Source organism: Pseudoliparis swirei, chromosome 4 (assembly GCF_029220125.1).
Source record: "Pseudoliparis swirei isolate HS2019 ecotype Mariana Trench chromosome 4, NWPU_hadal_v1, whole genome shotgun sequence".
Classification (NCBI taxonomy): Eukaryota; Metazoa; Chordata; class Actinopteri; order Perciformes; family Liparidae; genus Pseudoliparis; species Pseudoliparis swirei.
In genome coordinates, this window is record NC_079391.1 from 435,122 (window position 1) to 462,621 (window position 27,500).

Genomic DNA, 27,500 nt, shown 5'->3' on the forward strand with positions numbered 1-27,500 from the left:
CTCCCCCACCCAGCGTCTCTTGGCGTGGAGCTCTCAGGTTTATTGGACCTGCTGCTCATGGAGCTGCATCTGAAGAACTGATGGAGACGAGGCGTCCACCATGGCGTCACACACATATATATACATATATGTATACATATGTGTATATATATATATATATGTGTATACATATGTATATATACATATGTATATATATTAGTGCTGTGAAAAATAACGCGTTAATTCAATTACAGGTTTAACTAGTTTGTTTTTTTAACGCATTTAACGCATGCGCAGAATGAGCTTCCAATCCGTCTGTTGTTGGTCGTCGGGACGAAAAAAAAGTCACTTGCAGAATGAGCTTCCAATCCACCACTTCAATCTGAACTCTGTCCGCTCTCATGCAGACGGTCTGTTCATCGGTAATGATCCTTCCGCAGGTTCACCTCCGGAAACCTTGTTACGACTTTTACTTCCTGTAGATCAGGGTCTCAACACGTCGATCGCGACCTGCCAGTCGATCGCGGCGTAGTGTTGGTAGATCGCATGACATTAAAGAGATTGGCCCGCCCCCTGACATGTTCTCTACAGCACGTCTTTGTTCTTTTATTAAACTAAACGTCTGTTGTTGATCGTATCTCCACAGCAGCATGTCATTTCTGTCTCTTCGCGTTGCGTTAACACTTATCGATCTCCGTCTGGCGCGCCACAGAGCTCGTCGCGCGCGCATCGACCGAGCAAAAAAAAGTCACTTGTCAATCTGTCCACCTGTCCGGGCCGGTGAGGTTTCAGCTTTGCAGCGGTGTCCCCGCCGTCCCTTTCATCACGGCCCAGTTCATGAAGAAAACCCACACAGTCAGTTTGCCTCAGCGGCTGCTAGAGGAAGACTAGAGGCCTTTAGATTGTATCATGGTGGAGTTCATGGTTGACAAACAAGAGCAACATGTTCTGTTTAACCCTCCTGTTACCTTTACATTTACTAACATATTTTACCCTCGGGGTCAATTTGACCTCAGCAATTAAAACCTCCAGAAAATTATTAGAATTAATATTGCTTCCCAAGTTTAAGTGTGAGGTACTTTATGTTTGTTTGTTGACTACCTAAATAGCCCTTTAAATAAATAAAAAAGTTGATATTTCTTGTATGTTTGACACAGTGAAAAACAGCCTGGGGTCAAATTGACCCCAAAGAACACCGACATTAAACATTGAATGGGGTCAAATTGACCCGAAAGGTAACAGGAGGGTTAAACATTCTGTTTAGGATGAAGATGTATTAATGTTCCATATGGAAGAAAACTGCTAAATAACTGCTGAGTTGCAGCACCATTGTATAGAAGAATGTATAAATGTATATATCCGTCTTTTGTCATAAATCTCTATGTTCTCACAAAATATACCGAGAATATCGGTAATATGTGATTAATCATGATTAATCCACAAAAACCTGTGATTAACCCGATTAAAAATTTTCATCGTTTCACAGCCCTAATATATATATATACATATTCAATTCATTTTATTGTATCGCCCAATTTCACAAATTACAAATTTGTCTCGGAGTGCTTTACAATCTGTACACATAGACATCCCTGACCTTTGACCTCACATCGGACCAGGAAAAACTCCCAAATAACCCTTCAGGGGGAAAAAAGGGAAGAAACCTTCAGGAGAGAACAGAGGAGGATCCCTCTCCAGGATGGACAGATGCAATAGATGTAATGTGTACAGAAGGACAGATTTAGAGTTTAAATACATTCAATTAATGTGACAGAGTGGATGAATAGTATATATATATATATATATGTATGTATATATATATGTATGTATATATATGTATGTATATACATATGTATATCCGTATATACATGTGTATATATGTATATATACACGCATGTGTGTATATATACACACATATGTATATATATGTATGTATATATACACACATATACATATATATATATACTAGAGATGCACCGATCAGGTTTTTGGTGCCGATCACCGATGACTGAAATCAGTATCTGCCGATCACCGATAATACCGATCACGGTGTCGATTGAAGCATTCTAGTTATTGTGTAGCATTATTGCTATGAGGACTATGAGGAAATACATATATAAAGCACCTCAAACATGAAAGAAATTACAGATTTCTTTAAACATTTACGACTTTTACTTTGAAAAATGTCCTAATTGATACATTAAAATAGTTTGATTGCTCTTGTAGGGGATTTCAGATATGTATGGAACACATCTGCATCATTCATTTCCTGGAACTCTTGGGGAGATCTATATACAGGACTTTTAACATACAAAAGTCTGACCTTTATTTTTATAAACTCTTCCTTGGTACAGTAAAAATGTTTTAATGTTAGCATAATTTAAGCTAAATCTCAGAAACGATCTATAAAGATACAACATCAGTTCATTGTTTACTTTTATATGTTCGTGTATGATTTGTCATCTTATTTTGAAAAACGGATGTTGTTTCTCGTGGTTCTTTCCGCTAACTTTGCAAAACCGGATGTTGTCACTTAAATCCTTCCGCTAACTTTATCAAACCCTCTCACTCCCGATGGAATGTGTTTAGCGTGAGCGTCTCTAGGGGCAGACATGTGAGAGTCGGCTGAGTCGACCCAGAGATTCAACTCGGGGGACGGGGACGCCGCTCGGCGCCGATCAGATCGGTGCATCCCTAATATATACATATTTATACATATGTGTGTATATATACACACATATGTATGTATATATACACCTATATGTCAGAAGAGGTCTGAGCGTGTTGTCTTCTGTCCTCAGAGATCAGGTGTACCTGGTCAGTCTCAGAGAGTCCTACAGGAACGAGATCATTCCTTACAGGGTAAGACTCACACACACACACACCACACACACATACTAAAACACACACACACACTAACACACACACACACACACACAGAGCCATTCATCATAAACTGGACAGGTTGTAAAATGGTGGAAGAGGGAGTGCTGTGTGTGTGTGTGTGTGTGTGTATGTGTGTGTGTGTGTGTGTGTGTCTAAAGCTCTGGACTCTCCTCAGAAGTTGACGTGGCGTTCTGGTCAGTCGGACAGAGACACGTGTGCCGTCAAGGGAAAACACAGAGTGAGTAGAATATAAGTATTTATATAGATATTAATATATATATATGAGTATTAATATATATGAGTATTAATATGAGTATTAATATATATGAGTATTAATATATATATATGAGTATTAATATGAGTATTAATATGAGTATTAATATATGAGTATTTATATATATATATATGTGTATTAATATATGAGTATTAATATATATATATGAGTATTAATATGAGTATTAATATATGAGTATTTATATATATATATATGAGTATTTATATATATATATGAGTATTAATATATATATATATGTGTATTAATATATGAGTATTAATATATATATATATATATATGAGTATTAATATATATATATGAGTATTTATATATATATATGAGTATTAATATGAGTATTAATATATATATGAGTATTTATATATATGAGTATTAATATTTGAGTATTAATATATATATATATATGAGTATTAATATATATATATACGAGTATTTATATGAGTATTATAATTCCTCTCAACGTTCTTCCTCTTTTCAGGACGAGTGCCACAACTTCATCAAAGTTCTGATTCCCAGGAACGACGAGCTGCTCTTCATCTGCGGAACCAACGGCTTCAACCCCATGTGCCGGTACTACCGGGTCGGTAGCCTCCCTCCTCTTCCTCACATCCTGTAGCCTCCCTCCTCTTCCTCACATCCTGTAGACTCCCTCCTCTTCCTCACATCCTGCAGACTATCTGTCGACTCCCTCCTCTTCCTCACTGACGTGATGTTCTTCCTCCAGCTGGACAACCTGGAGTTCGACGGAGAGGAGATCAACGGTCTGGCCCGCTGCCCCTTCGACTCCAAGCAGACCAACGTGGCCCTGTTCGCTGGTGAGGGCCCGCCCACAGCGGCTCCTCCTGCTCCTCCTCATCCTCCTCATCCTCCTCCTGCTCCTCCTCCTCCTCATCCCCATCCTCTGCCAGCAGCTCTGGATGCTCTGTGTGACTCTGGTTTCCTCCCCAGAGGGGAAGCTGTACTCGGCCACGGTGGCTGACTTCCAGGCGAGCGACGCGGTGATCTACCGCAGCCTGGGCGCCGGCTCGGCCCTGAGGACCGTCAAGTACGACTCCAAGTGGCTGAAAGGTACCTCAGGCGCCAGGTGTGCTCTGGTGCTGCTCTCAGGGTATCTGGGCCTGGTACCGGTCCCTGAAGTGTTCCCGCTCTGCTTCTCCTCCTCAGAACCTCACTTCCTGCACGCAGTAGAATACGGGAACTACGTTTACTTCTTCTACCGGGAGATCGCGGTGGAGAACAGCCACCTGGGCAAGGTGCGTCCCCATGAGACCCGGGCCACTCAGAACCGCCTGGTAACGGGCGCCGACCCGGGAGAACCCGTGAGGAGTTTCCACCGTGGTGGGAACGTTCCGCTAATCGGACAATCAATATTTCACCCCGACTAACGTCACCGACACGCTGAGTGCAATCGCACACGCCTCCTCGCACACGCCTCCTCGCACACGCCTCCTCGCACACGCCTCCTCGCACACGCCTCCTCTCACACGCCTCCTCGCACACGCCTCCTCTCACACGCCTCCTCGCACACGCCTCCTCTCACACGCCTCCACGCGGCGCCGCATCGGGCCGGCGGCGTTCTTATTTTAGACGTTTTGCTCCAGCGGCGTTCCAGACGGGCCGTCAGGAAGGATGTTTTATTCAACACGGTGAAGTGTTTTCACCTCCTCCCTCCCCCCCCCTCTCCCCCCTCCCTCTCTCTCCCCCTCCCCCTCTTCCCCCCCCCCAGGTGGTGTACTCCCGTGTGGCCCGTGTGTGTAAGCAGGATGTGGGCGGGTCCCAGCGCGTGCTGGAGAAGCACTGGACGTCGTTCCTGAAGGCGCGGCTCAACTGCTCCGTGCCGGGCGAGTCCTTCTTCTACTTCGACATGCTGCAGGCCGTCAGCGGCGTGCTGGACATCGGGGGGGCGCCCTCTGTGGTGGGCGTGTTCACCACGCAGACCAACAGGTGAGGAGGACGGCCCACCGACTGTCTGACTGACCCGTCTCTCTGACCCGTCTCTCTGACTCGTCTCACTGACCCGTCTCTCTGACCCGTCTCTCTGACCCGTCTCTCTGACCCGTCTCTCTGACCCGTCTCTCTGACCCGTCTCTCTGACCCGTCTCTCTGACCCGTCTCACTGACCCGTCTCTCTGACCCGTCTCTCTGACCCGTCTCTCTGACCCGTCTCTCTGACCCGTCTCTCTGACCCGTCTCTCTGACCCGTCTCACTGACCCGTCTCACTGACCCGTCTCTCTGACCCGTCTCTCTGACTCGTCCCTCTGACCCGTCCCTCTGACCCGTCTCACTGACCCGTCCCTCTGACCCGTCCCTCTGACCCGTCTCTCTGACCCGTCCCTCTGACCCGTCCCTCTGACCCGTCTCTCTGACCCGTCCCTCTGACCCGTCTCACTGACCCGTCTCTCTGACCCGTCTCTCTGACCCGTCTCTGACCCGTCTCTCTGACCCGTCTCTCTGACCCGCCCTCAGCATCCCGGGCTCGGCCGTGTGCGCCTTCTCCATGGCCGACATCGAGGCAGCGTTCAGGGGACGCTTCAAGGAGCAGAAGACTGCGGACTCGGTGTGGACGCCGTTTCCAGAGGACAAGCTTCCCAAACCTCGGTACGGATCCCAGTCCTGGTCCCGGTCCTGGTTCTGGTCCTGGTTCCGGACTATAAACCTTCAACGATTTTAGAGCCAGGAAGGCAAAAGAAAGAAGACGTGTAATCTATAAGTTGAGATGTTCTTGTTGTGTTGACGTCTCCTCATCGCGGCGTTGTCCCCACGCATCACGGTGGAGGTGGTGGTGTCACGGTGGAGGTGGTGGTGGTGGAGTCACGGTGGAGGTGGTGGTGGTGGTGGTGGAGTCACGGTGGAGGTGGTGGTGGTGGAGGTGGTGGTGTCACGGTGGAGGTGGTGGTGGTGGAGTCACGGTGGAGGTGGTGGAGTCACGGTGGAGGTGGTGGTGGTGGAGGTGGTGGTGTCACGGTGGAGGTGGTGGAGTCACGGTGGAGGTGGTGGTGTCACGGTGGAGGTGGTGGTGTCACGGTGGAGGTGGTGGAGTCACGGTGGAGGTGGTGGTGGTGGTGGTGGTGTCACGGTGGAGGTGGTGGTGGTGGAGTCACGGTGGAGGTGGTGGTGGTGGTGGAGGTGTCACGGTGGAGGTGGTGGTGTCACGGTGGAGGTGGTGGTGGTGGTGGAGGTGGTGGTGTCACGGTGGAGGTGGTGGTGGTGGAGTCACGGTGGAGGTGGTGGTGGTGGAGTCACGGTGGAGGTGGTGGAGGTGGTGGTGTCACGGTGGAGGTGGTGGTGGTGGAGGTGGTGGTGTCACGGTGGAGGTGGTGGTGGTGGAGTCACGGTGGAGGTGGTGGAGGTGGTGGTGTCGCAGTGGAGGTGGTGGTGGTGGAGGGCAGGTGGTGTCACGGTGGAGGTGGTGGTGGTGGGTGCAGTGGAGGTGGTGGTGGTGGAGTCACGGTGGAGGTGGTGGTGGTGGAGGTGGTGGTGTCACGGTTAGGGTTGGGTACCGAAACCCGGTGCCAATGTGGTACCGGTTCCAATACAACCGGTATTACCCGGACCGAAACGCAACGCACATTCCGGTGCCTGAGCCGATTGAAATTGAAAAAAACTATTGTTGTGAACTTCTCTGGTGACTCCGCCCTGTCAGCAGGTGACTCCGCCCTGTCAGCAGGTGACTCCGCCCTGTCAGCTGGTGACTCCGCCCTGTCAGCAGGTCACGAGCCTCTCATATGTAACTCTGACAGAGGAGGCGTGGCCGTGTGTGACTGTGAGCCCGTGTGGAGCACACCAGCGCCAGGCTGGACGCTACGGGGAGACCGTCACCGGTCCCCTGAACACGGGGAGACCGATGATGACGAGCAGCCTGAACTCAGATTAGTACCGTATCGTTGATTGCAAGTCTTGCATTCATAAAAGTAGCCCAAGAAATAATAAATTAGCCATTATAACCATGCAGCTTGTTTAAGCTAGCTCGTAGCTAGCGCTAGCTACGACTTCTGGCGTGACAGTCTGCTAGCAGGTGTGTTGGTGTCCAGCGGTCGGCTGTTTACCCGGTGTTACCGGGAATATAATGACGGAGGAATAAAGACCGTGGGGCGTCACTTTGTTTCAGTGTAACTGGCTGTCAGAAGCAAAACTTTATGTGTCACGTGTCATCTTCAGTCCCTCTGATTGGTTGTTCTCTTTGCCCATCAACACAGTGACAGGTTAACCCTATAAGGTCTGCACATGACAATACATATCACCTCATATAATGGAGAACATTGTGTCTGTTAACAGTCTGATATCCGTTGTGTGTCGGTGCTCCATGATAACGGCTTCTACAGGGAATCTGGCCAAAGAGGTTTTTAATGTCCTCATTGTGCGTAAAAAAAAAAAAGTATCGGTTCAGGCACCGTTTAGGCACCGGTATCGTTTTAAAAGTACCGGTTTAGCACCGGTATCGGAAAAAACCCAAACGATACCCATCCCTAGTCACGGTGTCTTTGTGTCTCTGTGTCTTGTGTCTGTGTGTCTGTGTGTCTTGTGTCTCGTGTCTTGTGTCTTGTGTCTTGTGTCTCTGTGTCTGTGTCTTGTGTCTGTGTGTCTGTGTCTTTGTCTCTGTCTTGTGTGTGTATCTTGTGTCTTTGTCTCTGTGTCTTTGTGTCTCTGTGTCTTTGTGTCTCTGTGTCTTTGTCTCTGTGGCTTGTGTATCTTGTGTCTTTGTCTCTGTGTCTTGTGTCTCTGTCTCTGTGTCTTTGTGTCTATGTGGCTTGTGTCTTTGTCTCTCTGTCTGTGTGTCTTGTGTCTGTGTATCTTGTGTCTTTGTCTTGTATCTTGTGTCTCTGTGTCTGTGTCTCTGTGTCTTTGTGTCTCTGTGTATCTTGTGTCTTTGTCTCTGTGTCTTTGTCTCTGTGTCTCTGTGTCTTTGTCTCTGTGTCCTTGTGTCTTTGTGTCTGTATCTTGTGTCTTTGTCTCTGTGTCTTGTGTCTCTGTGTCTCTGTGTCTTTGTGTCTTTGTCTCTGTGTCTTTGTGTCTCTGTGTGTCTTGTGTCTGTGTATCTTGTGTCTTGTGTCTTTGTCTCTGTGTCTTTGTGTCTCAGTGAGCAGCTCGTCACCCTGTGAATCATTGATGGAGGATAACTGCTGATGCATATTTAATGTTTCCATCCCCCCCCCCCCCCCGTTCATCCATTTCAATGCACGCTGTTCTTCCTCCCTGGCGTGTGACGTACCGGCTGACCTTTGACCTTTGCCCTCTGCAGACCCGGGAGCTGTGCGGGTCTCGGTCCGGCCGCCTCCTTGAAGAGCTCTGTCGAGTTCCCTGACGACACGCTGCAGTTCGTCAAGTCCCACCCCCTCATGGACGCCGCGGTGCCGTCCAATGGGGACGAGCCCTGGTTCACCCAGACCCGCGTCAGGTAGGCCACGCCCCCTTTGTGAGTTCCACAGAAGCCTCAGATGGACGAAGAGGAGCATGACCATGACCGTGTGGCTGTGTGAAGGTACCGGCTCACCGCGCTGGCTGTGGACCCCCGGGCCGGACCCCACCAGAACCACACCGTGGTCTTCATCGGCGCCGAGTCGGGGGTCGTCCTCAAGGTCCTGGCCAAGACCTCGGAGGCCCTGAACCAGAGCGTCCTGCTTGAGGAGATCCACGTCTTCAACACGGCCAAGTACGGACACTCCACCCCTCCTCCTCTTCTTCTTCTACTTGTTAGGGTCCGAGCGACAGACGAAGTCTGTCCGAGAGGACCCTATTGAAATTGTTAGGGGTATTATTATTAGGGTCCGAGCGACAGACGAAGTCTGTCCGAGAGGACCCTATTGAAATTGTTAGGGGTATTATTAGGGTCCGAGCGGCAGACGAAGTCTGACCGAGAGGAACCTATTGAAATTGTTAGGGGTATTATTATTCCACTTTTTTATTTTTGAACATTGGGGGCATATTAGGGGTATGTATCATATCCCAAAACTCACCAAATTTGGCAAGCTTGTCAGGCTTGGTGAAAATAGACGGATGACACCGACCTCGAAATTCGGCTTTAAAAAATTGCTCTCTAGCGCCACCTGGAAGTTGCACCGGCGACGCCCCTCACCCAGTATATTCAAATGACTAGCTTTTATTTTTCCCAAAAAAGCCCCCAAATTTTTTTTTTTTGGGAAACCTGGGTTTTCTACAAAAAAAAGGGGGCCTCTCAAGGACCCTTTTTTAAAAAGGGGTTTTTCCCCGCCTTTTTTAAACTTAAAAATTTTCGGGGCCCAAAAAAAATTTTTTTGGGGGGGAAAAACAAAAATTCCGGGGGGGAGGCCCCCCCCGTTTTTCCCCCCCCTCCCGAAACCAAAAAAAAAAAAAAATTTTTTTTGATCCAAATTTTTTCCAAAAACCAAACCTAATTTGGAAAAAATGTTATGGAAGGGCCTAAAAATTAAACCAAAAAACAACACCTTTTTCCCAAAATTTTATCATTTGGAAGGGTTTTTGGGGGCCCAAAACTTTTGGGCTTCCCTTTTTGAAAAAAACCTTCAAAATATTAAAAAAATAAAGATTGGGTTACCAAAATGGAAAAACTTCAAAATTTTGGTAATTTGCCCGGGGGGCCCCACAAAAATTCAAAAGGGCCCGGGGCACCCCCTTTTTTGTTTGTTTGGGCCTTTTCCATTTTTCCCCGGGGGTTTTTTCCCCCCCAAAAAGAAAAAACGGAAAGAAAAGTTTAAGAACCTCAAATTTGAAAATTAAATGTAAAAAAAGATTTCGTCGGGTTTGGAAAATTTAAAATGTTTTTATTAATTAAATTTTCTGGATTTTTTATTTTTAAAAACTTTTGGGGCAAAAATTACCCATATTCCCCAAAAATAAAATTTGGATCCCAAAGGCTTGAAACTTTCAAAAGAAGAACAAGCACACGGGGAAACCCTAGGCCACCATTTAGGGGTAAAATAAAAAAATTTTTCCCCAAAATAATTAGCTTTTATTTCCCAAAAAACCATTTGGCCTGCTCCCCAAAAGGGTTTCTCAGGAGTCTGCCCCGCCAAGACGGAAAATTTTTTAAATTTTTTTTAAAAAAACACCCACCACTTTTGGGACCCGCCTGTATGTTCCGGGTTAAACCAAAAACCTAGGGGTGAATACTTTTAATAAAAACTTTTTTCTCCCAACAAAGGCCCTCTATCCCCTCCATTTAAATTATTCTTTTTTAAAGGGGTCCCGGCGAAAAAGGGCTTTGCCCCAAAGAATTATTAGAAATTGGGGTTTTAAAAAAAAAGGGCCGGGCCCCAAAAGTCAGAAGGAAACCTTTTAAAAATTTTTGGGGGATTATTTTTTTGGGAAGGAAGTTGAAGAGGCCTTTTAAAAGTTGGGTTTTATTTTTTCTAATTTTTTTTTTAAAAGGGGGAAAAATTTTTTATCATTTTTTCCCCAAAAACCCAAAAATTTTGGAAAAATTTCGGGTTTAAAATTTAGACTTGAAAATGAAATTGGTTTTTAAAAATTCTTTTAAACCCATGGAAGTTTCCCGGCCCTAATTTTTTGTACTTTTTTTTTCCCCTTTATTGGGACCCCCACAAAAAGCCTCCCCAAAAACTCCCCCAAAATTTATCCCCAATTTTTGGGAAAACACTTTCAGATTTTCCATTTAATTATAAAATTTTTGGGAAATTTGGGAAAAAAATAATTAAATTTTTTTTTCCCAAAATAATCATTTTGGTTTTTGGTTAAACCTTTTGGGGCTGTCCCTTTTTTTTAAAAAGGGAAAAATTAAAACCAGGGGGTTTTTAAAATAAAATTTCAATTTAAATTACCAAAATTTAAAAATTTTTGCAATTTTGAATTTATTTAAACCAAATTTTTTTCTTTTGTTTTTTTTGTTTCCCTTTTTTTTTTCCCCAAAAATTTTTTTCCCCAAAAAGCCCAGGGGGGTTAAAATGTTTTTGTTTAAGTTTAAAAATAAAATTTTAAAAAGGATTTTGCCTTTTTTTTCTCCAAAAATTTTTTGTCTTTCTTGTTTCTTTTGAAACCTTCAAAATCTCCTCTTCCCCAAAAATCTTTACCCAGCGGCCTGAAAATTGGAAAAAACAAAAATTTGGAGGCCCCTTTGGAAAAAAAATCCAAATTTTCCCCCTTGGGGGCCCCTCGGTTGTGAAACCCTGGTTTTCTACCGATGTGGGTCGGCAGGGATGCTTTTTCCCGTTTTAAGACGGGCAGTTTTTTTCTCCTTTTTTTTCTTTTTCAGGCTCTCTTTTCCTCAAGCCTCTTTCCTTTTCCCCCTTCTCCTCTTTTCATCCCCCCAAATTTTTTTATACCTTATTTGGGAAAGGAATAAAATTTCCTTTTTTCCCCCCCTATTTTTTCTCTTTTCTCCTCCTTGTCCCCTTGCCCCCTTCCCTTTCCCCCCCCCTTCTCCCCCCCTCCCCCGGGGGGGGTTTGAGCGGACCTGTTTCCCCCCTTTTGTTTTTTAAAAGGCTTTAATTAAGGGTCCGAGCGGGCCTAAACTGCCCCCCAAGGCCCCTTTGAAAATTGAGGGGTTTTTATTTTTTCTTCTGGAAAATTTTAGAAAAAGGGCCCTTTTTTGGGGAATGAATCTTCCCCCTCCCTTTCTTTTCCTTTTCCTCCCCTCTTCCCCTTTTTTCTTCTCTCTCCCCCTTTTTGACTGGCAACCCCCTCACCCAGTAGGGTTCAAATTGGCCCCCTGGGGTTTTGGGGATTTTCCCCAAACCCAAAATTTGGGCCTGCTCTTCAAAAGGCCCTCAGGACCCGGCCCCCGGGCCCCCCCAAACCGCCTAGGGGGAAAACCCTCGAGGTTTTGCTGCAGCTTTCCCAATTATCCCAAACCAAAGTTGACCAAGGAACCTTAAATTTTTGGGGGATTATTTTTCTTTTTCAAATTTTTATTTTGGAACATTAGGGGCATTTTGGGGTTTTTTTTAATCCCAAAATTTCCCCAAAAATTTAAAAAAATTTCGGGTTTGGTAAAATAGGGAGAAGGGCCGAAACCTTTCAAAAATTTTCCCCTTCCCCAAATTTTAAACCGGGGGGCCTACAAAAATTCAAAAGTTCCCTTTTTTTTCCCGTTTTTGGCCTTTTCCCCTTAGGCCCTTTTTCCCCCCACTTTTTTCCCCATATTTTTTAAAACCCAACGGGCGGCTAAAACGGTTTTATAAAACCAAAATTGAATAATAAACATGGGAAAAAAGGACTTTTCTTTTAAAAATTTAGTTTTTAGGGCCAAAAAATTTTTATTTTTCCCTTGTTTTTTAAATGTTAAAAACTTTTGGGGAAAAAAAACCCCAAAATTCAGGTTGTCCCAGAAGGGGCCTGAAACATTCCGGAAACGGAAATTTTCCTTGGGGGAAAACAAAAAATTGGGGTTTTTCCCTTTTTGGGTTTTAAAAACCCATTTTTCCCCAAAATTTTTTTCCCCCAAAAAGGGCCCTGGAAAAAACCAGTTTTATAGCTCAAATTGTTAATGTTGGCGGCCCCTTTGGAAAAATTTCTTTTTTAAGCCAAAAATTTTTTTTCTTATTTTTTTTTAAAACATTGAATTTACCAATGAAAACGGGGATCCCCCCTAACCTTAAAGGGGGGGAAAAAACACCGGAAAAATTTTGTTCCCCTATTAAAGCCCACCCCAAAAAAGTGGCCCCAACGGTTTCCTTCCAGTCCCCCTCAAATTTGTTTGGGCTGGCCCGGGGAATTTTAAGAAAGGAATTTTTTCTCCTTTTTTTTTTCTTTTTTCTTCTCTCTTCCCCCCCTTTTTTCCTTTGCCCATACCAAAATTTTCCCCCCAAATTTGGGACACCCCTTTATTTAAAAAAAAGGGCTTTCTTTTTTTCCCTTTTTTCTTCTCTTCTCTCTCTTTTTCTCTCTTTTCCCCCCTCTTTTCTTTCTCCTCTCTCTCTTTCTCTCTCCCCTCCCAAAAGGGCCTTTCCTCTTGGGTTTTTAAAATAGTTTTATCCCCTTCCTCAAATTTAATAATTTTGGCCCGGTCAAAATGACTTTTTTTTCGGGGAAATTTTCTTTTTTCTCTCTCTTTTTCTCTTTCTTGTTTCTCTCTTCTTTCTCTCTCTCTCTCTCTCTTTTCTTCCTCTCTCTCTCTTTTCTCCTCCCCATTTCTTTTTCAGGGGAACCCCTTTTAAATAATTTTCCTATTTGGGGAATTTCCAAAAATTTTTCCCCCCCAAAATTTATTTTGGGCTCCCTTTTTGAAAAAACCTCTCCCCTTTTTTCTCCCTTTTTTCCCCTTCTCCCCCCCTTTTTTTTTTATTTTCTTTTTCCCTCTCTCCCCTCTCCCCCTTCCACCCCCCTTGGTCATACTTCACGAAAAAAATGACATAATTATGTTCCAAGGGGTTTAAAAGGCCCCCCCCAACCCAGGGGTTTTGAATTTTGGCCCCTTTTTGTGGAATCCCCCCCCTTTCCTCTTTTCAATTCACGGGGCCCATTTTAAAATTTTTCCAAAAGGCGCCCCGGGTTTGGCGCTGGACCGGCGTGGGGGGTGGAACCCCCCGAACTGGCCCTTGGGCGCTGCTTGCAGCTTTAATTTTGCATCTTTTTTTTGAACATTGGGGGGTTTTTCCCCAAAACTCCCCAAAATTTGGCAAGCTTGTCAGGCTTGGTGAAAATAGCCGGATGAAAACCGACCTCGAAATTGGCTTTCAAAATTGCTCTCCCCCGGGAAATTTGACCCCCTCACCCAGTATGTTCAAATGACTAGTTTTTTTTCCAAGTCCACTTGGACCTGCTCTACAAAAAGCCTCTCGGGACCCTAAGCTCCGCCTACTTAAATTTTCCCCATTTTTTTTTGGTAAAAAACACATCAGAGGCGTTTGCTCCGACATACGGGGTCCAATTCAAACCAAACCTATTGGAGATAATGATCATGGAAGCTATATCATCTGAGATCTATCATTTTTTTTCAAATATATCATTGTGGAAAGGGATCTATGGCCCAACGAACATTTTGGGGGCGTGTCCTGTTTTGTAATGCTCATAACTTCAACACTTTTGGGAAAAAAAAAAATAACAGACTTTCAGGATATGTGCAGAATGGAGCCGGGAAACATTCACAGCAAATTTCGTGCAATTTAAACCGTGGGGGGCGCTACAATAATTCACCAAAGTTGGCCGTTTTGGCTTTTTTGGCGTTTTTGCTTGTTTTGGGCCCCTTTTTCCATTTTTTCCCCATCGATTATTTCCCCCACAAAACGCCAACAGAATCGGCAAAAAAGTTTTATAGAATCTCAAGACTTGAATAATGAACACTGTAAAAAAAACGGACTTTTTGGGTGGAAATTTCGTTTTTACTGCCAAAAATTTTTTACTTTCTGTGATTTCTTTATGTTAAAACTATTGCTTAAACTCATCCAATATTTCCCAAAAATCATGTGTGATGCCAGTCAAGGCCTGAACACATTCACACGAAGAAACAAGCACATTTCTTCCAGGAACACCTATTGATCACCTATTAAAAAGTAAAATAACCATAATTTTTCCCTTTCCCAAAATAAGTGAGCTTCCTTTTCGTGGTAAAAAATGGGTTTTTCCAAAAGGCTAATGTTTTTGGGTTTTTCTACACCCTTGGAAAAAGATGCAGGGTTGTTCCCAAAAGACTAAAAGGCCCCACCTAGTGGCTCAACTGGATTTCCCTTTTAGTCCGCCCAAATTTTTCTGCCCAAAATAATGTGAGCGCCTACGGCTGCATGTAATCCAGCTGGCTCATAGCTCACCATGATAAGTGTTGGTCTGGACACCCGGAGATGTGTGTTCCAAGACAAGACAGCTTTTTTTCATCATTTTTTTTTTTTTAAAATTGAATTTACATGACGGGGTCTTACTTCACGAGGGACACACTGTTGGGGCCCCTTTCCAACTGGACTTCCTTCAGTCCGCCCCAAATTTTTCTGCCCAAAATAATGTGAGCGCCTACGGCTGCTTGTAATGCAGCTAGCTCTATAGCTCAGCATGATAAGTGTTGGTCTAGACACCCGGAGATGTGTGTTCGATTCCAAGACAAGGTAGCTTTTTTTCATCACTTTTTTTTTTTACATTGAATTTACATGACGTGGTCTACACTTCACATAGGGACACATGACGCATGAATATGTTCACGTAGTTAAAGCGCCACCTAGTGGCTGAACTGGACTTCCTTCAGTCCACCCCAAATTTGTCGCGCTTGTTACAAGTCGCGGCCCGAGTCGAGTCCGACCGGCGCGCCCGGGTCCTCGGCCGAGCGGGCCGGTTTCCCTCCCCGGGGCCCGGGGGTGAGCGAGGGATTTTTTCGACGCTGCTTGCAGCTTTAATTCTACTTGTTCTTCTTCTACTTGTTCTTCTTCTACTTGTTCTTCTTCTTGTTCTTCTTCTACTTGTTCTTCTTCTACTTCTACTTGTTCTTCTACTTGGTCTTCTTCTACTACTTGTACTTCTACTTGTTCTTCTACTTCTTCTTCGACTTGTTCTACTTCTTCTTCTACTTGTTCTTCTTCTTCTACTTGTTCTTCTTCTTATACTTGTTCTTCAACTTCTTCTTCTACTTGTTCTTCTTCTTGTACTACTTTTTTTGGGGCGGCTGTAGCTCAGTGGGGTAAGAGGGCCGTCCTTCAACCGCAAGGTTGTGGGTTCGATCCCCGCTCTCCCCGTTAGTTGCAAGTTGAAGTGTCCTTGAGCAAGGCACTGAACCCCCAGTTGCTTCCCGGGCGCTTCACCGCAGCCCACTGCTCCTTAACAACTAAGGATGGGTTAAATGCAGAGAACTAATTTCCCCTTGGGGATTAATAAAAGTGTATATTTTTATTATTTATTCTTCTTCTACTTGTTGTTCTTCTTCTTCTACTTGTTCTTCTACTTCTTCTTCTACTTGTTCTTCTCCTTGTTCTACTACTTCTTGTATTTCTTGTTCTCCTCCCCCTCTCCTGACCTCTACCCTGTGGTCACCTGTCCCCGTGTCCTCAGGTGTCTCTCCAGCCACGAGGAGGACCGCCGTGTTCTGTCTCTGCAGGTGGACCTGGAGGCCCACAATCTGTACGTGGCCTTCTCCAGCTGCGTGATCCGGGTCCCACCCCAAAATGCCACAGGTAGGGGGCGCCACGCCGCATGCCACAGGTAGGGGGTGCCACGCCGCATGCCACAGGTAGGGGCTGCATGCCACAGGTAGGGGCGCCACGCCGCATGCCACAGGTAGGGGGCGCCACGCCGCATGCCACAGGTAGGGGCGTCACGCCGCATGCTACAGGTAGGGGGCGCCATGCCGCATGCCACGGGTAGGGGTGCCACGCCGCATGCCACAGGTAGGGGGTGCCACCGCCCAAGGGGGGCCCAGGGGGGGGGCCCCAAAGGGGGGGCGCCGCATGCCACAGGTAGGGGTGCCGCATGCCAGGGGGCCCGGAGCCACAGGTGGGGCGGGCATGCCACAGGTAGGGGGTGCCGCGCCACAGGTGGGGGCCCGCCCAGGGGGGCCCCCATCCCCAGGTGGGGGCCACACCGCATGCCAAGGTTTTAAGGGGGCGCCGCCCGCATGCCCATGGGGGCCGCCCACCCCCGCATGCCACAGGTAGGGGGCGCCACACCGCATGCCACAGGTAGGGGGCGCCTCGCCGCATGCCACAGGTAGGGGGCCACAGGTAGGGGGCGCCCCCCAATGCCCAGGTGGGGGGCCCCACACCGCATGCCAAGGTGGGGGTGCCCATCCACAGGTGGGGCGCCAAAATGCCAAGGTAGGGGTGCCGCGCCACAGGTGGGGGCGCCTCCCTCAGTGTGTAACCCTCAGTGTGTAACCCTTAGTGTGTAACCCTCAGTGTGTAACCCTTAGTGTGTAACCCTCAGTGTGTAACCCTCAGTGTGTTACCCTTAGTGTGTAACCCTTAGTGTGTAACCCTCAGTGTGTAACCCTCAGTGTGTAACCCTTAGTGTGTAACCCTTAGTGTGTAACCCTGAAAGACAATGGAGCAGTCCTGAGACAATCCCCCACAGCCCCACCAACAAGCCACAGACCATCAGCCCACCCTCCCCCAGCCCATCAGGGGCTCACACCTCTGGAGCACCCTCCATCAACTCAGCGACGCCCGTCATCCTGGAGAGCCGTCAACAGGCTGTTTAAAAGCAGAACCCCCAAAGCAGCGGGCCCGGACTCCGTCTCCCCTCCACCCTGAAGCACTGTGCTGACCAGCTGTCTCCGGTGTTCACCGACATCTTCAACACCTCCTGGAGACATGCCACGTTCCAGCCTGCTTCAAGGCCTCCACCATCATCCCGTCCCCAAAAACCCAAGATCACAGGACTCAATGACTACAGGCCCGTCGCCTGACCTCTGTGGTCATGAAGTCCTTTGAACGCTGGTCCTGTCACACCTCAAGACCATCACCGACCCACTCCTGGCCCCCCTGCAGTTCGCCTACAGAGCCAACAGGTCTGCAGACGATGCAGTCAACATGGCCCTTCACTACATCCTCCAGCATCTGGACTCCCGAGGAACCTACGCCAGGATCCTGTTTGTGGACTTCAGCTCTGCTTTCAATACAATCATCCCGTCCCTGCTGCAGGACAAGCTCTCCCAGCTGCACGTGCCCGACTCCACCTGCAGGTGGATCACAGACTTCCTGACCGACAGGAAGCAGCACGTGAGGCTGGGGAAACACGTCTCAGGCTCCCGGACCACCAGCACGGGTTCCCCCCAAGGCTTTGTTCTTTCCCCTCTGCTGTTCTCCTGTACACCAACAGCTGCACCTCCAGTCACCAGTCCGTCAAGCTCCTAAAGTTCATGGATGACACCACCCTCATTGGACTCATCTCTGGGGGGGACGAGACCGCCTACAGGTGGGAGACTGACCACCTGGTGACCTGGTGCAGCCAGAACAACCTGGAGCTCAACGCTCTAAAGACAGTGGAGATGGTTGTGGATTTCAGGAGGAATGCAGCCCCCTCCCCCTCTCATCCTGTGTGACTCTGCCGACGCTGTGGAGTCCTACCGCTTCCTGGGCTCCATCATCTCCCAGGACCTCAAGTGGGAGCTGAACATCGGCTCCATCACCAAGAAGGCCCAGCAGAGGATGTTCTTCCTGAGGCAGCTGAGGAAATTCAACCTGCCAGGGAGAATGATGGTACAATTCTACACGGCCATCGTTGAGTCCATCATCTGCTCCTCCATCACCGACTGGCACCCTGCAGCGACAACCAAAGACAAGCGCAGGCTGCAGAGCATCATCCGCTCGGCCGAGAGGGTTATCGGTTGCAATCTGCCTTCACTCCAGGTCCTGTTCACTTCCAGGTCACTGAAGCGGGCCAGAAAGATTGTCGCTGACCCCTCCCACCCTGGACACTCCTGTTCGAGTCCCTCCCTCGGGAGGAGGCTGCGTCCATCATGACTAAGTCCACCCGCCACAACAAAGCTTTTTCCGTCGGCGGTCGGGCTCATGAATGGACCCGGGACTGACTGACTGTCACCCCAGGACTACCACCTCTTCTTCCACCTTCCTCTCTCCTCCTTCTTCCCGCTCCTTCCTCCTCTTCCTCCCACTCCTCCTCCCTCCTCCTTCTTCTTCCCTCCTCCACACACGTCACTTAACATGCACTCTAACTAAAACACACCACTTGAAGCACACACCCAAACACTCTCACATTATTTGTTGTCTTTCCGTCGCGTTGATTGTTGTTTGTTTGTCATGTCCAAATGTTGCACCTTCCACCAAAAAAAATTCCTCGTTTGTTTGTGAAAACATTCTTTGGCAATAAACCTGTTTCTGATTCTGATTCTGATTCTGATTCTGATTCTCAGTTTGTAACCCTCAGTGTGTAACCCTCAGTGTGTAACCCTCAGTGTGTTACCCTTAGTGTGTAACCCTCAGTGTGTAACCCTCAGTGTGTAACCCTCAGTGTGTTACCCTTAGTGTGTAACCCTTAGTGTGTAACCCTCAGTGTGTAACCCTCAGTGTGTAACCCTCAGTGTGTAACCCTTAGTGTGTAACCCTCAGTGTGTAACCCTTAGTGTGTAACCCTTAGTGTGTAACCCTCAGTGTGTAACCCTTAGTGTGTAACCCTCAGTGTAACCCTCAGTTTGTAACCCTCAGTGTGTAACCTCAGTGTAACCCTCAGTGTGTAACCCTTAGTGTGTAACCCTTAGTGTGTAACCCTCAGTGTGTAACCCTCAGTGTGTAACCCTCAGTTTGTAACCCTCAGTGTGTAACCCTAGTGTGTAACCTCAGTGTAACCCTTAGTGTGTTACCCTCAGTGTGTAACCCTCAGTTTGTAACCCTCAGTGTGTAACCCTCAGTGTGTAACCCTTAGTGTGTAACCCTCAGTGTGTAACCCTCAGTGTGTAACCCTCAGTGTGTAACCCTTAGTGTGTAACCCTCAGTGTGTAACCCTTAGTGTGTAACCCTCAGTGTAACCCTTAGTGTGTAACCCTTAGTGTGTAACCCTCAGTGTGTAACCCTTAGTGTGTAACCCTTAGTGTGTAACCCTCAGTGTGTAACCCTCAGTGTGTAACCCTTAGTGTGTAACCCTCAGTGTGTAACCCTCAGTGTGTAACCCTCAGTGTGTAACCCTCAGTGTGTAACCCTTAGTGTGTAACCCTCAGTGTGTAACCCTCAGTTTGTAACCCTCAGTGTGTAACCCTCAGTGTGTAACCCTCAGTGTGTAACCCTTAGTGTGTAACCCTTAGTGTGTAACCCTCAGTGTGTAACCCTCAGTTTGTAACCCTCAGTGTGTAACCCTCAGTGTGTAACCCTCAGTGTGTAACCCTCAGTGTGTAACCCTCAGTGTGTAACCCTTAGTGTGTAACCCTCAGTGTGTAACCCTCAGTTTGTAACCCTCAGTGTGTAACCCTCAGTGTGTAACCCTCAGTGTGTTACCCTTAGTGTGTAACCCTCAGTGTGTAACCCTCAGTGTGTAACCCTCAGTGTGTTACCCTTAGTGTGTAACCCTTAGTGTGTAACCCTCAGTGTGTAACCCTCAGTGTGTAACCCTCAGTGTGTAACCCTCAGTGTGTAACCCTCAGTGTGTAACCCTTAGTGTGTAACCCTTAGTGTGTAACCCTCAGTGTGTAACCCTTAGTGTGTAACCCTCAGTGTGTAACCCTCAGTTTGTAACCCTCAGTGTGTAACCCTCAGTGTGTAACCCTCAGTGTGTAACCCTTAGTGTGTAACCCTTAGTGTGTAACCCTCAGTGTGTAACCCTCAGTTTGTAACCCTCAGTGTGTAACCCTTAGTGTGTAACCCTCAGTGTGTAACCCTTAGTGTGTTACCCTCAGTGTGTAACCCTCAGTTTGTAACCCTCAGTGTGTAACCCTCAGTGTGTAACCCTTAGTGTGTAACCCTCAGTGTGTAACCCTCAGTGTGTAACCCTCAGTGCGTAACCCTTAGTGTGTAACCCTCAGTGTGTAACCCTTAGTGTGTAACCCTCAGTGTGTAACCCTTAGTGTGTAACCCTTAGTGTGTAACCCTCAGTGTGTAACCCTTAGTGTGTAACCCTTAGTGTGTAACCCTCAGTGTGTAACCCTCAGTGTGTAACCCTTAGTGTGTAACCCTCAGTGTGTAACCCTCAGTGTGTAACCCTTAGTGTGTAACCCTCAGTGTGTAACCCTTAGTGTGTAACCCTCAGTGTGTAACCCTCAGTTTGTAACCCTCAGTGTGTAACCCTCAGTGTGTAACCCTCAGTGTGTTACCCTTAGTGTGTAACCCTTAGTGTGTAACCCTCAGTGTGTAACCCTCAGTTTGTAACCCTCAGTGTGTAACCCTCAGTGTGTAACCCTCAGTGTGTAACCCTCAGTGTGTAACCCTTAGTGTGTAACCCTTAGTGTGTAACCCTCAGTGTGTAACCCTCAGTGTGTAACCCTCAGTGTGTAACCCTCAGTGTGTTACCCTCAGTGTGTAACCCTCAGTGTGTAACCCTTAGTGTGTAACCCTCAGTGTGTAACCCTCAGTGTGTAACCCTGAGTGTGTATATATTTATGTGTATATATATGTGTATATATATGTGTATATGTGTATATATATACATATGCCTACTATGAACTATTCATCCACTCTGTCATATTCATTGAATGTATTTTAACTCTAAATCTGTCCTTCTGGTCACATGACATCTATTGCATCTGTCCATCCTAGGAGAGGGATCCTCCTCTGTTGCTCTCCTCCAGGTTTCTTCCCTTTTTTCCCCCCTGAAGGGTTATTTGGGAGTTTTTCCTGGTCCGATGTGAGGTTTTGGGGCAGGGATGTCTATGTGTACAGATTGTAAAGCACTCCGAGACAAATTTGTAATTTGTGAAATTGGGCTATACAAATAAACTGAATTGAATTGAATATATGTGTATATATATATGTGTATATAAATGTGTATATAAATATGTGTATATGTGTATATATATGTGTATATATATATGTGTATATATATGTGTATATGTGTATATATATGTGTATATGTGTATATATATGTATATGTGTATATATATATGTATATGTATATGTGTATATGTGTATATATATATGTATATATATATGTGTATATATATGTGTATATATATATGTGTATACATATATCGCTGGCACTTTATAGGTAGGAGCCTCTTTGAAAACACAGCTCTGTGTGAAGTTTGGTCTTTAAAAAAGAATACAATTAAACAAGTGTCTAAAATACACGCCGTCTGAAGGGATTACTCGTTCATTTAGAAGATTTAGTCTTTAGAAGAAAAAAAAACTTTTAATGAATTTCAAAATTTGCGATTAATTAGTTACTTTTTTGTAATCGATTGACAGCCCTAATATAAATATATATATGCGCGCGCACTGGTGAGCAAGTTCTGTGCATCCCTGTGTATAAATGTATATATCCGTCTTTTGTCATAAATCTTTATGTTCTCACAAAAATATACCGAGAATATCGGTAATATGTGATTAATCATGATTAATCCACAGAAACCTGTGATTAATTTGATTAACATTTTTAATCGTTTCACAGCCCTAATATATATATCTATACATATATATATATACACACACATATATATATATACATACATACAGTATATATATATATATATACACACACACACACACACACACAGAGTGTCTGAGAGTGTTCTGTTGTACTTACTGACTAAAATGATTCATTTTAATCTCACTTACAGCAGGTGGCGCTGCAGGGTTTCTCCAGCAGGTGGCGCTGCAGGGTTCCCATCACCACACTGAGGCTGTGGCTTGAACACAACGTACCTGTGTGAATTTAACAAACACATGTCTTGACTCAGGTGTTGACTGAGACCAGCGATAAGCTCTCCATCAGGCCCTGAAGGTCACGGATCAGAGGTCACAGACCGACCCGCCATGAAACCAGAACCTTCTCACTCTAATGTCTCCTGAACAACTCCAATCGGAGCAGAACCTCTAACCCAGCTGGTCCCAGACCAGTTAGTCCAGTAGTGATTCTCTGTCATGCTGAGATACCACCAGAACCACCTTACCCACCTGACTCACCAGACCCACCTGACCCACCAGAACCACCTGACCCACCAGTACCACCTGACTCACCAGACCCACCAGACTCATCAGAACCACCAGAACCACCTGACCCACCAGTACCACCTGACTCACCAGAACCACCAGACCCACCTGACCCACCAGACCCACCTGACCCACCTGGTTCCCATCTGGGCTCGGACCCCTCAGGGTTTGTTTCCTGGTGGCCTGAGGGGTCTTGCTACATTCCAAGAGGACATGTCACACATATCACCTGTGAGGTCACCACCTGTGTGAGGTCACCACCTGTGCGGTCATCACCTGTGTGAGGTCACCACCTGTGCGGTCATCACCTGTGTGAGGTCACCACCTGTGCGGTCACCACCTGTGTGAGGTCACCACCTGTGCGGTCACCACCTGTGTGAGGTCACCACCTGTGCGGTCACCACCTGTGTGAGGTCACCACCTGTGAGGTCACCACCTGTGAGGTCACCACCTGTGTGAGGTCACCACCTGTGAGGTCATCACCTGTGAGGTCATCACCTGTGTGAGGTCATCACCTGTGTGAGGTCATCACCTGTGAGGTCACCACCTGTGTGAGGTCACCACCTGTGTGAGGTCACCACCTGTGTGAGGTCATCACCTGTGAGGTCACCACCTGTGAGGTCACCACCTGTGTGAGGTCATCACCTGTGAGGTCACCACCTGTGAGGTCACCACCTGTGAGGTAACCACCTGTGTGAGGTCATCACCTGTGTGAGGTCATCACCTGTGTGAGGTCACCACCTGTGTGAGGTCATCACCTGTGTGAGGTCACCACCTGTGTGAGGTCACCACCTGTGTGAGGTCACCACCTGTGAGGTCATCACCTGTGTGAGGTCATCACCTGTGTGAGGTCACCACCTATGCGGTCACCACCTGTGTGAGGTCACCACCTGTGCGGTCATCACCTGTGTGAGGTCACCACCTGTGCGGTCACCACCTGTGTGAGGTCACCACCTGTGAGGTCACCACCTGTGTGAGGTCACCACCTTTGAGGTCACCACCTGTGAGGTCACCACCTGTGTGAGGTCACCACCTGTGTGAGGTCACCACCTGTGCGGTCACCACCTGTGTGAGGTCACCACCTGTGTGAGGTGACCACCTGTGTGAGGTCACCACCTGTGTGAGGTCACCACCTGTGTGAGGTCATCACCTGTGTGAGGTCACCACCTGTGTGAGGTCACCACCTGTGAGGTCACCACCTGTGCGGTCACCACCTGTGTGAGGTCATCACCTGTGTGGTCACCACCTGTGTGAGGTCACCACCTGTGTGAGGTCACCACCTGTGTGAGGTCACCACCTGTGAGGTCACCACCTGTGAGGTCACCACCTGTGTGAGGTGACCACCTGTGTGAGGTCACCACCTGTGTGAGGTCACCACCTGTGTGAGGTCATCACCTGTGAGGTCACCACCTGTGTGAGGTCACCACCTGTGTGAGGTCACCACCTGTGTGAGGTCATCACCTGTGAGGTCACCACCTGTGAGGTCACGACCTGTGTGAGGTCATCACCTGTGAGGTCATCACCTGTGAGGTCACCACCTGTGTGAGGTCACCACCTGTGTGAGGTCATCACCTGTGAGGTCACCACCTGTGAGGTCACCACCTGTGTGAGGTCATCACCTGTGTGAGGTCACCACCTGTGTGAGGTCACCACCTGTGCGGTCACCACCTGTGCGGTCACCACCTGTGAGGTCACCACCTGTGTGAGGTCACCACCTGTGTGAGGTCACCACCTGTGAGGTCATCACCTGTGTGAGGTCATCACCTGTGTGAGGTCATCACCTGTGTGAGGTCACCACCTGTGTGAGGTCACCACCTGTGAGGTCACCACCTGTGCGGTCACCACCTGTGTGAGGTCATCACCTGTGTGGTCACCACCTGTGTGAGGTCACCACCTGTGAGGTCACCACCTGTGTGAGGTCACCACCTGTGCGGTCACCACCTGTGTGAGGTCACCACCTGTGAGGTCACCACCTGTGTGAGGTCACCACCTGTGAGGTCACCACCTGTGTGAGGTCATCACCTGTGAGGTCATCACCTGTGCGGTCACCACCTGTGTGAGGTCATCACCTGTGTGAGGTCACCACCTGTGTGAGGTCACCACCTGTGTGAGGTCACCACCTTTGTGGTCATCACCTGTGTGAGGTCACCACCTGTGCGGTCACCACCTGTGTGAGGTCACCACCTGTGAGGTCACCACCTGTGTGAGGTCATCACCTGTGTGAGGTCATCACCTGTGTGAGGTCACCACCTGTGTGAGGTCATCACCTGTGTGAGGTCATCACCTGTGCGGTCACCACCTGTGTGAGGTCACCACCTGTGAGGTCACCACCTGTGTGAGGTCATCACCTGTGTGAGGTCATCACCTGTGTGAGGTCACCACCTGTGTGAGGTCATCACCTGTGTGAGGTCATCACCTGTGCGGTCACCACCTGTGTGAGGTCATCACCTGTGTGAGGTCACCACCTGTGTGAAGTCACTACACAGTCATGGTCTTAATGATTTAGTGGAAGACTGAACAGGTAACTTTGATATTATGCAGTTGTGTTTCTGGATCTGAAGCGTTTGATACAACTGATCACGTTTTAGTTCAATGACTGGAGGGGTGGGATGAAAGGGGCGGGGCTAAACATTGCAGACAGAAAGCAGCTTGCTGGTGTAACGAGGCGTCCTCTCAGATCACATGTGGTGTTCCTCAGGGAACACGGCTGGGACCCCTCATGTGTCCATCAGTGACACGCAATGAAGGACTGAGTGATGTCTCTGAGGACGGATGTCTCAGGGACAACCTCCACCCGCTGCACTACACGACACCTTCGTGAGCCTGTGTGGGGACACCTGCAGCCTGCAGCAGCCAATCAGAGAGCAGAGAGAGTCCTGGAGGACAGCGTGAGCCACTGCTCTGGTCTGAACATCATGACATCATGACATGACATCATGACACATGATATCATGACATCATGACACCATGACACATGACACATGACATCATGACATGACATCATGACATGACATCATGACATCATGACACATGATATCATGACACATGAAATCATGACATGACATCATGACACATGACACCATGACATCATGACACATGTAGACATTCAGCTCAAAACAGCACAAACTATGTATCAAGAAAACATCATTTACTTCCTGCTAATATTCAAAACATGTTTAGAGGGAGAGAAGGGGCGGGGCTAAGAGGAGGTGGCATGAGCAGGTGTCTGTGGCTGAAGCCGTGGAATCATTAACAGATAACATAAAAAATAAATAAAAACATGAGTCTGTAGAAGACGTGACGGTATTAATAAAGCTTAAGAAGTTAAGAAGTAACAGATGATGGGGACAAATGTTGGAATTTCTGGTTTGTTTGTTTTGTTTTATATTTATATATATATACATGTCTATACATATATATAAATATATAATATATACGATCCATGTATATTTTGATACGTACAGTATATCTATACACATATATATGTGTATATATATATATACCAGGGGTTTTCCTGCATAGAGAAAATTTGGGCGCGCGCCTAAGCCGTTTTCCCGAACGCCTATGACAAATCCCGAGCGCCTAAGGCAAAAAAAAGTCTGCGATGAAAAAAACTGTTCATCACGTGCATGTCAGCGAATATGTTCTCAATAGTATGTTTCAAGTCGGCTACAGCCGCACCCTCGTTCTGTTTGGATCAATAGTAATCGAGTTCAGTGTTTCCCCGAGGTTTACAGCTTCAGGGGGCGGGACTAGTGCCGCTAGCCATGTTGGTGCCCTGAGCTTAATTTAACACTGAGGTGTGCTCACCTGTGTGTGCGCATCACGGCTGAGCGAGGCGCGCGCCGGCATCGGAGCTCTGGAGCCGAGAAGAGTTGTTAACGGCGGGGGGTGGCGGGGGGGAACACAGGAAAAACCCTGTATACATACACAAACACATATACATATATGTATACATATATACATATAATATGTATATATGTATACATATATATATAAATAACTCAGCCACAGGTATCGTTCTTCTTGTATTTATTGCTGGTTCTATTCTGCTGATCGAAATAAAAATAAACTCAACACTGAGCTGCTGAAGTAACACACCTGCACACACACACACACCTGCACACACACACACACACACCTGCACACACACACACACACACCTGTACACACACACTCTGCATTCTTAGGAAGGCCAGTCTCATAATTTAAACCTCTCTGAGGGATTTATTCATCAATGTGATTCAATACAGAAATATGATTCATGATTATTAATGTTTACAGAACAATTGAAGACTTCTGGGATCCGTAGCAGAGACATGATCGATCAACGTTCCACCAACACTGCTTTAGCTTCGCTGACGTCTGAAGAGGTTCAACTGGTGGTTAACTCGGGGTCAGAGGTCAACCACGTTATAAACATCATAACCAGCCCTGGAGGCCTTCAGCTGCTCAGAGAAGCTTCACATCATTTATCTACAGACACAACGCCACGTGATGGGGAACACCTCACGGCGCCGGGACACACCTGTCCCTGAACGCCTCATGATCACCTGAACGCCTCATGATCACCTCCTGACTCCCCCTGACTCCTCCTGACCCCCCCTGACCTCCTCAGCTGCTCCACATCCCCTAAACCACGAGAGGGTACGGAGGACTTTAGGCTAACGTGTGAAACGTGTCCCAGGGTTTCATAAGAGCCCCTCGGCAGTGAGTCACCTGTGCAGGTGTGTCCACCAGGGTGTGATCCAACAGTAAAACTCTAACACACACTTTTAAATAGTCAAATTATTCAAATCTATTGAATTAAGAGAAACTAATTCTGCTCTGAAACAAAGGTCAGAGGTCAGAGGTGAGGGAGCCGGACCACAGGCAGATATTA

General features: G+C 47.3%; 2 protein-coding genes across 2 annotated transcripts in view; one reads left to right on the plus strand and one right to left on the minus strand.

The window, feature by feature from the left end:
- Nucleotides 1–16,233, plus strand: part of sema6dl (sema domain, transmembrane domain (TM), and cytoplasmic domain, (semaphorin) 6D, like) — a 17,357-nt gene extending 1,124 nt beyond the window's left edge. The window contains exons 3-13 of the mRNA XM_056412659.1: nucleotides 2,781–2,841; nucleotides 3,041–3,103; nucleotides 3,636–3,737; nucleotides 3,882–3,972; nucleotides 4,106–4,225; nucleotides 4,322–4,410; nucleotides 4,884–5,101; nucleotides 5,625–5,756; nucleotides 8,398–8,553; nucleotides 8,638–8,808; nucleotides 16,080–16,233. Coding sequence (XP_056268634.1) covers nucleotides 2,781–2,841; nucleotides 3,041–3,103; nucleotides 3,636–3,737; nucleotides 3,882–3,972; nucleotides 4,106–4,225; nucleotides 4,322–4,410; nucleotides 4,884–5,101; nucleotides 5,625–5,756; nucleotides 8,398–8,553; nucleotides 8,638–8,808; nucleotides 16,080–16,233 — 1,357 coding nt within the window. The remainder of the gene's footprint in view (nucleotides 1–2,780; nucleotides 2,842–3,040; nucleotides 3,104–3,635; nucleotides 3,738–3,881; nucleotides 3,973–4,105; nucleotides 4,226–4,321; nucleotides 4,411–4,883; nucleotides 5,102–5,624; nucleotides 5,757–8,397; nucleotides 8,554–8,637; nucleotides 8,809–16,079) is intronic.
- Nucleotides 16,234–26,821: 10,588 nt separating this feature from the next.
- LOC130192641 (E3 ubiquitin-protein ligase RNF128-like) overlaps nucleotides 26,822–27,500 on the minus strand; it is a 2,613-nt gene continuing 1,934 nt past the window's right edge. Inside the window, exon 1 of the mRNA XM_056412749.1 lies at nucleotides 26,822–27,500. This exon is cut by the window's right edge and continues 1,934 nt beyond it. The gene's annotated coding sequence lies outside the window, so the exon portion shown is untranslated.